The sequence below is a fragment of the Arvicola amphibius genome, chromosome 5, assembly GCF_903992535.2.
Source record: "Arvicola amphibius chromosome 5, mArvAmp1.2, whole genome shotgun sequence".
In the NCBI taxonomy this organism is placed as follows: domain Eukaryota; kingdom Metazoa; phylum Chordata; class Mammalia; order Rodentia; family Cricetidae; genus Arvicola; species Arvicola amphibius.
In genome coordinates this window covers 72848313-72861811 of record NC_052051.1, presented here as the reverse complement: position 1 = coordinate 72861811, position 13499 = coordinate 72848313, and the positions used below count along the sequence as shown (strand labels likewise).

Genomic DNA, 13499 nt, shown 5'->3' with positions numbered 1-13499 from the left:
ATAGAAAGCACGCAAATGCTCAAGTCCATACACAACAGTACAAGGCTATTTACTTCATTGATTTTTTTTCTCATGGTGAAAAGTCATTTCCTATAAATATTAAGGTAATTCCTTATTTGCCTCATCTTATAGAATACTATAAATGTGAAAAATAACAACAGCATTATCTGTACCACCCATAATCCCACTTTATACAGTTATGATTCCTTATGGCTACTCTTGACTTTAGAGTGCACGCCAGTAGATGTGTATAATCAAAATGTTGTACTGTAAAATCAATGGATGTGGCTTCCTTTTTGGTGTTATGCCACCTGTCTGATATCTAGATAGGTTATTTGTTTTCTGTATCTGAAAACACAAGGGAATAGGCACATGCTTTTATTTCTCTTCCCTGATTCCACACAAAAGACAACATAACATAAACATTGCAAACTATCTTGTAGTATTTTATTCTTAACAATATGTGCTGGAGATATTTCACATCAGAAAGATCCATCCTGTTCATTTCTTCAGTTGCATATGACTGCATTGTGTGAATTACTATAGCTTGTTGACATTGGGCTGTGCAGCTCTGCAGTGGCTCCTTTGACAACCCATGAGCAGCCTAGTGTGTTTCTTGCAGAGCCTGGCTCACCTTCATCTCCAAGCTGGGTTTTGTGGCTGGAACCTAAGGACCTAATGTGCAACTATACTAAGGAACAGAGTTAGCGAGGCCGTTGAGTAAATGTTCTGAGTGCATTTGCCTCCTCAGTGACATATGAGTGAGCTTCGAAGGTTCAGGGAGCCCACTGGGTCTCAGTTTTGAGGCAGAGGATGGGTCAACCACATTAATCAGATCAGCAACTTGGCTTCTCTGGTAAAAGAGAAAGAAAAGCCAGGAGGAATTAGCAAGAGGACTTTGAGTCCCACTGATATAGAGCACCCCCATCCCCACATACACACCCATACACATATATACACACATAAACATACACATACATACACACACACACACACACACACACACACACACACACACACACACACGAAGTGAAGAACCATGTTGTCAACCCAAGCCAACTTTGGCTATCTCCAACAGTTCACTAGTCATTCACTCATTCATTCAAATATAATTTTTGTTCAGCACCAAACTGGGTTCTGGGGATTTAATGCAGATCAAGATATATCCCTTTGCTTGAGTCTGCAGTTAGAGAATGGCAATATCAGGTAACATTAGGTGTGGAGTGTACAATAATAAGGATAAATCAGTTGAAATTATGGGAAAGCAGCATAATAAGAGTTCACAATCTGAGAGTACTTACTATTATGTGTCAAACACTTTACACATGGTAATGTATTTTTAAACAATTCTGAGAGGTAGATACCATTTAATCACATTTTGACAGGTGAGGGCATTAAGGCAGGGCTTAGGTCTGTGTTTTGATAAATAGAAAAAATTATTTCTACCTTTTCTCATGCTCCCTCAACCCTTCAAGAGACCTTGCTTTTGAGGCAAACCACATCTGAACAACACTTAGCTCTCTCTAATGTGCTTGGCCTCTTGAGGCTGCCTGCCTGACCTTTCTAGGGCAAGACTGTAGCTAGTCAGCGGGTCTGATTTCATACTGTAATTTTGTTATAAAAGTGCATGACATAGATGAATATTTAATAGAAAGGTATTTACCATTTGTAAATAAAAATGAATTAAGACAAAATGCATAATATATAGAAGAAGTCTAATTTTGTGTGTGCATAAGTATTCAGGTATATGTATGCCCATGCATACATATATGTTTATGTGTTCAAAGGCCGGAGAACAACATTGGCTGTCATTACTTAGATATGACCCATCTTGGTTTTTGAGACATGGTCTCTCAGTGGTCTGGAACTTGCCAATAGTGTAGCATGAACTCAAATTGGTCTTAACAATAAAAACCTGGAGTCAGATAGAGGGGTAAATGCTGAAAGGTCAGAGAAACAAAGGAGCAAGCCACAGCTCCTTCTTACCTCACCAACTCGTCAGCCTGAAAGGGGAGCGAGCTCCTGTCTCCACCTGCCTTATAGTCCTCTTTCTGCCCAGTTATAGCACTTCCTGTTTCTTCGTCCCTACTGCTGGGATTAAAGGTATGTGCCTCCCAAGTACTGGGCTCAAAGGCATGAAATTCCAAATACTGGGATTAAATGTGTGCCACCAATGCCTGGCCTTCATGGTTAGCTAGTGGCTGGCTCTGATGTTCAGGTAAGCTTTATTTGTTAGAGCACAAACAAAATATCACTACAAAATAGTTTAGGTGGGCTGGCCAGTGAGCCCCAGGTATCTGCTTGTCTGTGCCTCTGTAAAACTGGGATTACAGCTCCACACCTCATACCCAGATTTTGTTTTTTAACCTGGGTTCTGGGATTGAATTTAGGCCTTGATTATATTCCCAGCCACCAGGTGTAAGAAAGAGTGTTAACAGAATTTTCCAGATGATACCATTTTGGGTGTTCTTGTTTTCTTTTCTTTAAATAAATTCTTTTGTTCGTCTGCATCTTCTGTTATATGATAAACATGAAATAAATTTGCAAAGAGCAAAAGCTAGTACCACACTAGCTGATTCCATCCTGAATTAAAGCTGTTTTGTATTTTTTTCTATAAAACAACAACTGCTAATCAGGAAGATGCTTAAATCCCCTTCCTTCCACACTCCTTGCCTGAATCCCAGTGATTTTCCTGTTCCTTGGGAGGAGCAGGATCCCCTAATATCTTTGGTGTCTTTCCAGGTTCAGATGCCCCAGGCAGAGACAGAGCTATGGAGACGGGGGAGGAGAGAGAGAGAGAGAGAGAGAGAGAGAGAGACAGAGAGAGAGAGAGAGAGACAGAGACAGAGAGACAGAGAGAGACAGAGACAGAGAGAGACACAGAGAGACACAGAGAGAGAGACAGAGAGTTTGTTTCCCAAGAAACCTCAGAATCTAATATTATGGAATGTTTCAGGTTGTACCATCTTTGAAAACTGCAAGAGCTGCCGGAATGGCTCGTGGGGCGGAACTCTGGATGACTTCTATGTGAAGGGGTTCTATTGTGCAGAGTGCAGAGCAGGCTGGTATGGAGGAGACTGCATGCGTAAGTAGACACCCTGCACACACTCAGCAACTCTGGCTTTGCCTGGTCCAGCTTGCAACACAATCCAAGTTTTTCTTGGTGGACTCTGAGTTTGGAAAGCTTGTAGCCAGAGGGCTTTGTAGGTAGGACTGTTGAATCAAAGATGTGTTTTCATCTATGGAGGGTGGGTAGTGGATATGCATTTGGAATTGTTGTTTCCAGAAGCTTCCTTATCATGTTTGCCTTTTGCTCAAGTGAAGCCAAACTGTTCCATATACTACACACCCGGTGTCCATGCCAGGAGAACTTGAGAGATGGCTTTGGTCAGGAGTCAGCAAAGTAAGCTCCACTGTTGTCATCTGTAGTGCATTTAAAATCGGAATTCCTTTGATAAATTTCTTAACTTCTGGGTTAAATTCTTGAAACCACAGCAAATTGCCAGCACACCACTTTATCCAGGAAGGGAATTTCTGGAAAGTACTTGATCTGGGAGGATTAGTCTTTGTTATGCTTCTCTGAGCTTCAAAGATCTTTGAAAGTAGAATAGAAAGCTAGCACCCCTCTCAGAACAGGAGACGTCTCCTGGCTGGCCCCAGGACAGCTGGCCTTGAGGTCCTCTGAGAGCCTGCAGCCACAGCAATGCCCATGCTGTGTGATTTTAGCAGTTCGGCTTTGCTTTTTAGTGGAATCAGAAGCAGTTAGGATGATCAGCTTCAGTTCTATGAACAACATTCCCAGTTTACAAAGGTGTTTTAGACTGATGTTGACCTGACCACTGGTCCCAATGTGAGGCCAAACAGTTGTAGTTGGAGACTCCAGCATAGCCAGGGGAGGAGCCGGGTTTGTTTGTAGTCCAGCGTGAAGGTAACAGCTCTAGAAGGTGGGTGCATTTTAAGGTGCTGGTGTCTACTAAAGCTTCCATGCCGCTTTAATTGGGTGCTAGGAAATTGAATTTTGGGACATGTACATTTTTCCCAGGTAGGCCAGCTGTAGGATATAGCCCACTCTCCACCTTGGCAGCTGTTCTATGAGACAGTGTGGGAGGACAATGATCAGGATATAAACTCTACTATGACACAGACCTGGGCTAAAGCAATGACTGCATGTAACTTCATATGGCTTTGGGCAAGTCATTTAGCCTCCATGACATTGCTGCCTTTTCTTTAAAATAGGGAAGAATGCTGCTTACCTTATAGAGTTGATTAAACAAAATAAATACACATGGAGCTTTAGTGCTTTGCTTAGAGATAGTGAAAGCCCAATGCCATATACATATATGATATTTTGAATGTTTTCCATATACCTCTATTTAATAAGATAGCAAGAAGTCCTAATGCTAAACTACTTTCAGTAACAAATTAGGGAAAATCCTAGAAAGGCAGCTCAGTCAAGAAAGTGCTTGTCGTGTAAACGTTAGGACTCGGGTTTGATCTCTAGCACCTGCATAAAAAACCAGGCATGGTGCTATCCTGCCAAGGATGAGATATGAACACAATGAGATATGAACTCAGGTTAAACTAAGTGTTCTGAGAACACAGTTAAGTGAACAATTTTTACAGATATAAAGAGTCATATAGGAATCTTTTTGAAATTGTGATCTAATTACACTATTTCTCCATTCCCCCTTTTCTCTCCAAACTCTCTCATACACCCCTCCCTGTTCTTCTTCAAATCTGTGGCCTCTTTTTTTAAAAAAAACTAACTATTATTGCATACAGATATGTATCTTCTATATTCTTCCTGTTCAGTCTGCATAATGTCACTTGTTTGTATGTTTTCAGGGCCGACCATTTGGCGTTAGACAATCCGTTGGTGTACTTTTCCCCAGGGAAACCGCCTCTCCCACGGCCAGCTTTCTTCAGTTGTCTAGAGCTCTTTGTGCATGGCTGGGGCTTGGTGGGCTTTTCTCTATCATTTGGTGTGTTCCTTGGTGTTGTCCTTGTTTAGCTCAGGGTTGAGCCATCATGTTGGTGAGGCTTGGTGGATGTATCGTCTGGCATTACTGGGAGACATAGTTTTGGATCAAGCTCTTGATCCTTTGGCTTTTACAATCTTGTGTGGCCCTGCGGAGTTCAGGTGCGTTGAGATGCCATTTGCCCCCTCTTCCATAATGTTCCTGAGCTTTAGGTGTAGGAGTGATCTGTAGATTTATCTGTTGGAAGTGAGCTTGACAATTCTGCATTCTGATTGGGTGTGTCTCTGTGTAGTGATGTCTGTCTGCTGCAAAGGTAGGGAGCTTTTCGGACAGGCAATGGTTGAGTGATGGCTTTACTCAGGGGCTGCAGAGAGCAGAGGGAATGGGAGGGTCGGCGTATAAACTGTGGTGTGTCTTCAGGCAGGAGATGTCACGTGTGGCTGGGTCAGTGTGATGGTATCGGGGAGCGACCGGAAAGATAGTTGAGACCAGGCTCTAGAGATCTGTGTGTGCCAGAGCTCGGATTTTGATGATCTTCATGTGCCAGAACTTGGATTTTGATGGATTGGAGGAGGATTCTTGGTGTATATTGATGGTCTGATAGGTATATTAATCTCCTTTCTGTTGCTGTGGAAAACATCACAACCAAAATCTACGTTGCGATAGTGGGGAAGGGCTTCCACTCATCATGACGGAAGCCAAGGCAGGAACTAAAGCATGGCCGTGGAAGAATGCCACTTACTGGCTTGCTTGCTGACTCAGCTGCCTTCTTCATACATCCCAGACTCACCTACCACCCACAATGGGCTGAGCTTTCCAGCATCAGTAAGACATGAAGAATTTTCCCCACTGATAGGCCCACAGATGAGTTCAATGGAGGTAGTTCCTCAATTGACATTCCCTCTTCCCAAGTGACTTCTGATTGTGTCAAGCTGATAAAAATTAACCCACATAGCCAGAAAAGTGACATCTGACAGGTAATTCCAGCAGCATTGGAGCAGAGTTAGCACCATGGGCAACGGTCGTAGTTAGGAATTCTAATTTAATGGCTCTGGTGGGGAGGAAAGAGCAAGTCGTGAGAAGGAAGGGCTTGAAGGGCAAGATGCCACTCACTGGCACAATGGAAGATTGGTGAGGAGCCTCAAGTTTGATTCCCACTCGGAGCAGCTGCAGCAGGGGGTATTGGTGAGCTGGCGCTCCGCTTGAGATCAGTGGAGGCTTGTGCATCAGTAAGAGACTGTATGGGTAATAGGTTTCTGGAACTCAAAGTACTCCAGATGTGTGAGGCATTCCATACAGGTGTTAGCATTTACCTGCGCTCATGCACTGAGGCACAACTGGTCTCTACCTTTCAATAGGGACCTGTTGTATTATATTGCTCTGGCTGGGCTCTAACTACAGATTCTTTTGATTTAGCTCCCCCCCCCCACACACACACAAGTCTTTTACCTTCAAGTAGAGAATTCTGTTGTTTCAGGGCAAGTAGGGAGTGCGCCCTCTGCTGAGAGTAGAGTGGAGGCTGGGGCTTGAGGGTCTCAAATGTTTAAAACTGCCTCGTCAGTAGCAGGAAAGGGACCACGAGTGATGCAGCAAGGCATGCACAAATATCCTGAGATGCAGTGGCAGATGAAGCTGCTACGAAGGTGACATGATCAGTTAGAGATGCTGAGAGATCCTATCCTGCTGCACGGGAGCAGAAATGGCCTCGGATTGGAAAGGACATGAAGTAGAAAGAGACTGGTGGAGGCAGAAGGGGGACTGGGGACAGTCATGAGCTACAACAGTGGTTCTCAGCTTGTCTAATGCTGCGACCCTTTAATACAGTTCCTCGTACTGTGATGACCCCCTTTGTAACTACTTCCTAACTGTCATCTTGCTACTATCAGATGAATCATATTGTAAGTATCTGTGTTTTCCGATGGTCTTAGGTACCCCCGTGAAAGAATCATTCGGCCCCCAAAGGGGTCATGCCCCACAGGTTGAGAACTGCTGGACTAGAAAATCTGGTCTAATGGCAGTAAAGCCGTGGAGCATCATAGATGGCAGAGGTATCAGGCCGAGAACAGGATTTCTAAGTGAATGTTCTTGAAGTGGTGACAATGAGACCCTCAGTGCGGGCCTGGATAGAGCTCTGGCTTGCAGCCTCAATCCTCAAGCAGAAGGCAGAAGTCATTCGGAACTCTGTTTGGGCACAGAGACACACTCAAGGCTTCTGCTCACAACGATTCACTAACATCCCGCCAGCAAAAACTAAGTCACCACACAGCTAAGCTACAAATCAGCCAGTAGGCACGTGCTCTTGATGCCAAGGGGACATGCATTCCACTTGCGCATGTGATTGCTCATGTATGGGGTAGAGCAGAGGGAAAGGATATTTGCGTTCAGGAGATCAATAAGGCATAGTTACAGGAGAGCGGGTACCCAGAGATAGCCCATGCCTGGGCTTTCCTAAAGTCTCTTTCGGTTGGGTCTTGGTTTGAGTGGTTGGTTGGGCAGCAGAGTCTGATTGGTTAAGTTGCTGATGGTAACACTCCAGGGGCCAGGCACTCTGAAGGACAACAGAGCTGGCTCAGGGTAGACAGTGATCTCACTAGGTCAAGTAGGAAGCTTTTGGTGTTATTCATCAGTTTGCAGATTCATTCAAAAGAATGCACCCCGGCTGCTGGACACAGGACGATCAGCAAACAGATATGGTTTCTTCTGTTGTAGAGCTGCAGATCAGCAAAAAGAGATAAAAACCAACAATAAAGAGTGAAAACAATCGAGGAAAACAGCTCATTCTGCGAAGTAAATGAGCAGACTAAGGGCCAGATTCCTCTCTGCGTCTGATTCTGTCTTGGACACATGGGACGGCGTGATTGCGTTCTGGCTGTTTTGAAAGCTTTGTTCCACACACAGTGTATGTCATCACAGCTGCAAGCACACATGCAGGGTTTATTATGGAAGCCTGGGCTGGCCATCGCAGAATACAGTGAGCCCCCAAGGAGGATAAATTCCATCTGTAGGAAAAGGTCAACCCCAAGAAGACACTGCCTTTATGTTATTAGATTCTTATCACCTACACTTCATTCTGTCACTGCATAAATTTTAAACAAATCCAAGGGAAGAACTGATTCCTATGTCTGTCTGCCGAATGCCTGTCTGCAGCTGGGCATTAATTAAGCTGCCTTCTGGATACTTCTGTGAAGAGGCGACTGGATACTTCAGTGGCCCTGTCCTGGCTGAGGCACAGCGCAGAAGCTACAAGACAGTACCAGAATTTTGCCAGTAGATGGCGCCCAAACAATCCTTTAGATCTGTCTTGAAGCCTGGCTTCTTTCCTTGTAGGATACCATTTGGAGGGCTCCAGCAATTTTTCTCCGTGAGTACCATGTATCCCCTTAGCAAGAAAGGGGTTACAACACTGAAAGACTGTGGGTTCTATTAAAGCATTAGAGTGTTTGGCACTGGAGAGACGGAATAGTACCTTAACTTGTTAACAGTCCATACAGATGATAACATTAGCCTGCTTCCTGTCTTAAAACTTGGGCTGTGACTGTTTCATCCATTGCTACAGTCAGATTCTAGCTTCTAGGAGAATGCTTGAGTCTAGGTCCCATAGAGTTTACTCATTTTCACCTTCCTGCTCAAGAAAGACAATTTGGTGTTCTCAAACTATCCATGCTAGGAGCCAGGGTGCTGTATTACTAAAGGAAAGATGTTTCTTTCTTCTTTCTCTCAACTTTTAAATTCGAATAATTTCAAGTCTACTGAGTTGAAAACCTCTGTGTTTATATTGTCTGTCTAGATTCAGCAGTGATCATTTCTCAGTATGTGACATGACTTCTCTTTTTCTGTACTATAAACTTGAGTGTTTTGTGTCTTATAACGCTAGTACGACCTTTCCTTCCTTCACTTTCTTTTTGGACAGGGTCTCAGAATGTAGCCCAGGATGGCCTGGAAGTCTCTGTCTTCCCGCGTCGTCCTTCTGCGTGCTGGAGTGACAGCTGTACTTCATGATGCCTAACTAATGTTTCTTTCTGATCCTCAAATCTGGCCACTGAAGATCCTTTACACCATCTCTGCTCCTTGGTTCTGAGCACCCTCCTTCCCCTTTTCAGTCCTCATAAGTATTTCAAATTCTCTTGTACTTCTCCTCCGGGTCCTGAAATGGTCATTTTTCTGTGCCTCTTGGTTCCTGTCAAGGGGAGCAGTACTCAGGGCTGTCATTAAGTGCCGGCTGGTTGAAGTGCTCATATCTAAAGCTAAGAGGAAGGCTGTCTTCAAAGCTTTTTAGACAGGAAAGTTAACTTCTTGGATGAAACCACCTGCTGACCTCCAGGACTGGCTTCTGAGCTGAGATTATTTATTTATTTGTGTGTGTGTGGAGATGAGATGTTTTGTTCTTTCTTTGAATTTAATTTTCATTGCATACATTCATTGTACGTGGTATTGTTACCTAAAGACAATTTCCACAATACGAATTGTACACTGAACATGTTATCTCCATAGCCCCACCCCCTTTCCTAATTCCTTACCTCCCATTAGTCCCCTTTCTCTTCAACTTTCACATCACGTTATACATAAGTGATTTTTATATATTTACATAAAATTTAGGGAACACATTTTAGAGCCAGCACATAATATTTGTCTTTCTAAGACTGGGTTAATTTGCTTGATATGATCATCTCCAGTTGAATCATTTTTCTTTTTGCAAATGACAACTTTGTTCTCCTCTAAGGCTGAAAAATTCCATGTGCATATAGGCCACGTTTCTTTATCCATTGCCACGCTGTCAGATACCTACGTTGGTTTCATATTTTAGACACCGAATAATGCTGCAATAAATGTCAATGTCCATGTGTCTCTGTTGCGCTGTGTTGGCTTCAGGTGAATGCCCAGGACTGATAGCTGGATCATGCGGTGCTAGCTTTAGTCTTTTTGAGAAAACTTCATAGTAACTTGACATTTTCCTTTTCCTGCTGTGCATAAGACTTCCCTTTTGTCCACATCCTTGCCAGTATGTGTGATTCATTTTCTTAGTGACCGCCATTCTAACTGGGGTGCTATGGAATCCTAATGTAGTTTCAAATTATATTTCTCTTATAGCCAATACACTTGAACATTTTTCATGTGTTTATTATTTGTGATTATCTTCTGAAAATTGTCCATTTCATTAGTCCACTTATTGATTGGATTGTTTGATTTCTTACTGTTAAGTTTTTTTAGTTCTTTGTGTAGTCTTGATATTAATCCTCTCTTGGACTAATAGCTAATGAAGATTTTCCTGCCATTTTGTAGACTTTATTTCCTAGTTGATGAACAATCTTTTTCTGTGCAGGAATGTTTTTAATTTCACAAAGTCCTCTTTGTCAAATGTTGTCATTATTTCCTGAGTGACTTAACAGTTATTTGGAAAGTCTTTTGACTGTTCCTTATCTTGAATCATGTCCCTACTTTCCTTAATAGGTTCAAAGTTTCAGGTCTTATATTGAGATCTTAGATCCATTTGGAGTTGACTTCTATACAGGATGAGAGATAGGTATCTAGTTTCACCTTAGAATGGTATTTATTTAACTTGACCCTCAGGCTGCTTTCTTGCTTACCCATACATAGAGACAGCAAGAGGACCTGGAGCCTTGAGGATGTCACCCTTGAGGCCAATATTACAGTGATCCCAACAATTCAACCTCTGAAGGATACTGGGGATCTAAGAAGGTTAGGAAACCAGCCAAGATGAGAGGATTTATGGGGAGAGATTATGGCCCACTAATTCGTTTATCTTCTTATGTTTTGGACAGAGGCAGAGGAGCAGAGGAATTGTATGTGAGTCATGCCCCCAAATGTTCGAGGGCTAGGAAATGTGAGATGATTTGTGCGAGATTCTATCCAGAAATGGCTGAGAGAAAATTGGAGAGGGGAAAGACTAGAGGAAGATGAAAGGACAGTGTGGGGATTGGGGACAGCAGAGATCATTCACTGAAAACTGGACCATCTTGTCGCAGCTTTCTGTGGCAAGTCCTGATTTTTCTAGGGAAAGAGCAATGACAATTGGGTCTACTATGAGGAGGGTGGGTGCCATGGTGCCATGTAGTGGTTAGCCGTCAGAACACGGACAACAAATTTGCTAATCATGGTTTCTTTTTTTATGAATAGAGACAACGGTGGTCCTTGGTCTTTAGAGAATGTTTGTATGTATGTTTGTGTGTGTGTATGTATGTATGTATGTATGTATGTATTAATTCTTGTGAAAGTTAAATCAAGTGCTGCCTATAAGTTCCTTATTCTGAGAAATGGTAACTACTCAGTAAATAATTAATGCATGTGCTGGTGCGTTTCTACTGTCAACTTGACACAACCTAGAATCACTTAGGAACCAAGTCTTAACAAGAGAGTATCTAGATAAGTTTGGCCTATAGGGAACTGGAAAGTGGTGGAGGAAACCTAGCCCACTGTGGACGGCACCATCCCTAGGCAGTGGGTCTTGAACAGTGTAAGAGAGGAGAGAGCCAGCAAGTAAGCAAATGCGCATGCAAGCATCCCTTTTCTCTGCTCTTGTCTATGAAAGCGAATAGCTGCCCCAAATTTCTGCCACTGTGACTTTCCTGATGTGATGGATACAACCTGTTCTCCCATAAGTTGCTTTTCAACAGGGTAATTTATCATAGTAATAGAAATAATACCAGAGCAATCCTATTCTTATTATTAACCCAAAGCTATGAACTTAGGCTTTTTTGTTTATTTTTTCTTGTTTGTTTGTGAGCACACACATGTATGTCTGTGTGTATGTATGTGTGTTTGGGCAGAAATTAATATAAAAGAAGTATATTGAAAAAAAATTCTGAGAGGAAAAAAAAGGAGGATGTAGTCCTGTCAGGGTAAGTGTTCTGGGGTAAATAGCACTTCATGTTTCCTGCTTGAGAAGTTTCTTGACACTAGGTAGTTAATGTTTGGATGGCTGCAGACAGCTGCCCATGACTGGTTAGCTGAAGCTCAGTGTCTAGGGAGGAGGAAAAGGCACCAAAGACTTTTCCAACAGTAACAAATAACTAGGTTAGCAGAATGCAATCAGAATTTTCTTAAAGACCACTAGATATCTGTGAATATAGAACCCAAAAGACTTCAGCATTCAGAGCAGAGCTTCAGTTTCTCTCCCAGATGAACAAGGTTCAAGGATGCTTGGTTCCTGGGGCTGGCTGCTGAAGCAGGTAGAAGGCGGGGTACCCATGAAGAATGTGTCTGTCAGAGGAAAAGCAGAAGAGAGGCTTTTGGCGATCCTATGAGCCAGCTTGTTGTGCAGAAACCTAAAGCAAAGACAGTCTCCACCTAGTATTTTCCGAAACAAAGTTTTGTTAATTGATCAGGGTAAGGTTTAGACAGCAGATCTCTACAGGGATATTATTACAGGGGGATGTACCGGCTGCCGGCGGTCGGAGGGGTTAGGAAATAACCAAGATAGTCCTTTTATAATAAATCAGTTTTATTAAAAGGGGAAATAAGGGAACTTACAGAACCTAGGGTCCAGCGGAGCAGAAGGTATGCAGGGGAGAGCGAAAACGGGCTCCTTTCGGCGCCCCGATCCTATTTAAGGGATATCCTACTCCGCTGGGGCAGCCACGCCCCTGAACGCAGGGATTGGGCCAGCTGCCCCAACATCTCCCCCTTTTGTCTAAATAAGACAGATTTAGAAACCAAATACAACTATATACAATGGGAACAGATCATATAAAATTACAAGAAGTAAACAATATCAGGCGAGGAGTATATAACAAAAAATTTTTTTAATCACTCTACTTTGGGAAGTCTAAATAATCTAGAAGGTAGCTACCATTATCTAATCTTTAACCCCATCAAAGATCTGAGAAGGAGAGTAAAATTACCAAAGCAACCAGGAAGCACAAACGAGAAACTTTTAAAATGTGTAACAGAAGACAGAGACAATTGACTACCTGGGCAACCACACGAAGTCTTGATAGCAATGTTGAGGCAACCAACTTTGGCTGAGGCCTGAAAAAACCTGACATACCATTATACAACGGCAAGGAACCTTTAGTAGAACAATCCTATCTTGTCTTGGCAAGATAAGACAATTTTGTTTTATCCACTTATGGATATTTTGTAGTTTAGTCAGTAATGGAGGTATGGGCTTTTTTTTGCCCCAAGGCCAGTTCTGCCAAGTAGAAGACAAACTCCCAGTGGAGTGTCTTTGGTGCTCAACGTTCTCTCGGGAGTAGAGCATTGTTGCCAGGAGTGATTGTGTCTCATAAATACAAAACTCTAGGTTAGATTAAAGGCCATGTTTTACAGCTCTTTAAAGAGGTTGAAGATTATGTTATCTATACTAAATACAACCTCTATGTGTCTAAAAAACCTGATTGTCCTAAATATAAATATGACCAACATATAATTTTTAACACTTATGTAACTGTATGACTAACAGAATAGACAACTGTGTAATAAATGAAGACAATGATTTTTAAATGTAAACAGGGTCATTACATAAATAATATCTGAGGTAGAAATGTACATTGCAATATAGTA

The 13499-nt window shown here is 42.5% G+C and overlaps 1 protein-coding gene across 2 annotated transcripts in view; it reads left to right on the top strand.

Annotated features, from left to right (window-relative positions):
- The window catches only part of Pamr1 (peptidase domain containing associated with muscle regeneration 1), a 94784-nt gene that overhangs the window by 33494 nt on the left and 47791 nt on the right, over positions 1 to 13499 (top strand). For both annotated transcript variants that reach the window (XM_038330481.1, XM_038330480.1), the window contains exon 3: positions 2957 to 3085. In XM_038330481.1, the coding sequence (XP_038186409.1) occupies positions 2957 to 3085 (129 nt within the window). The remainder of the gene's footprint in view (positions 1 to 2956; positions 3086 to 13499) is intronic.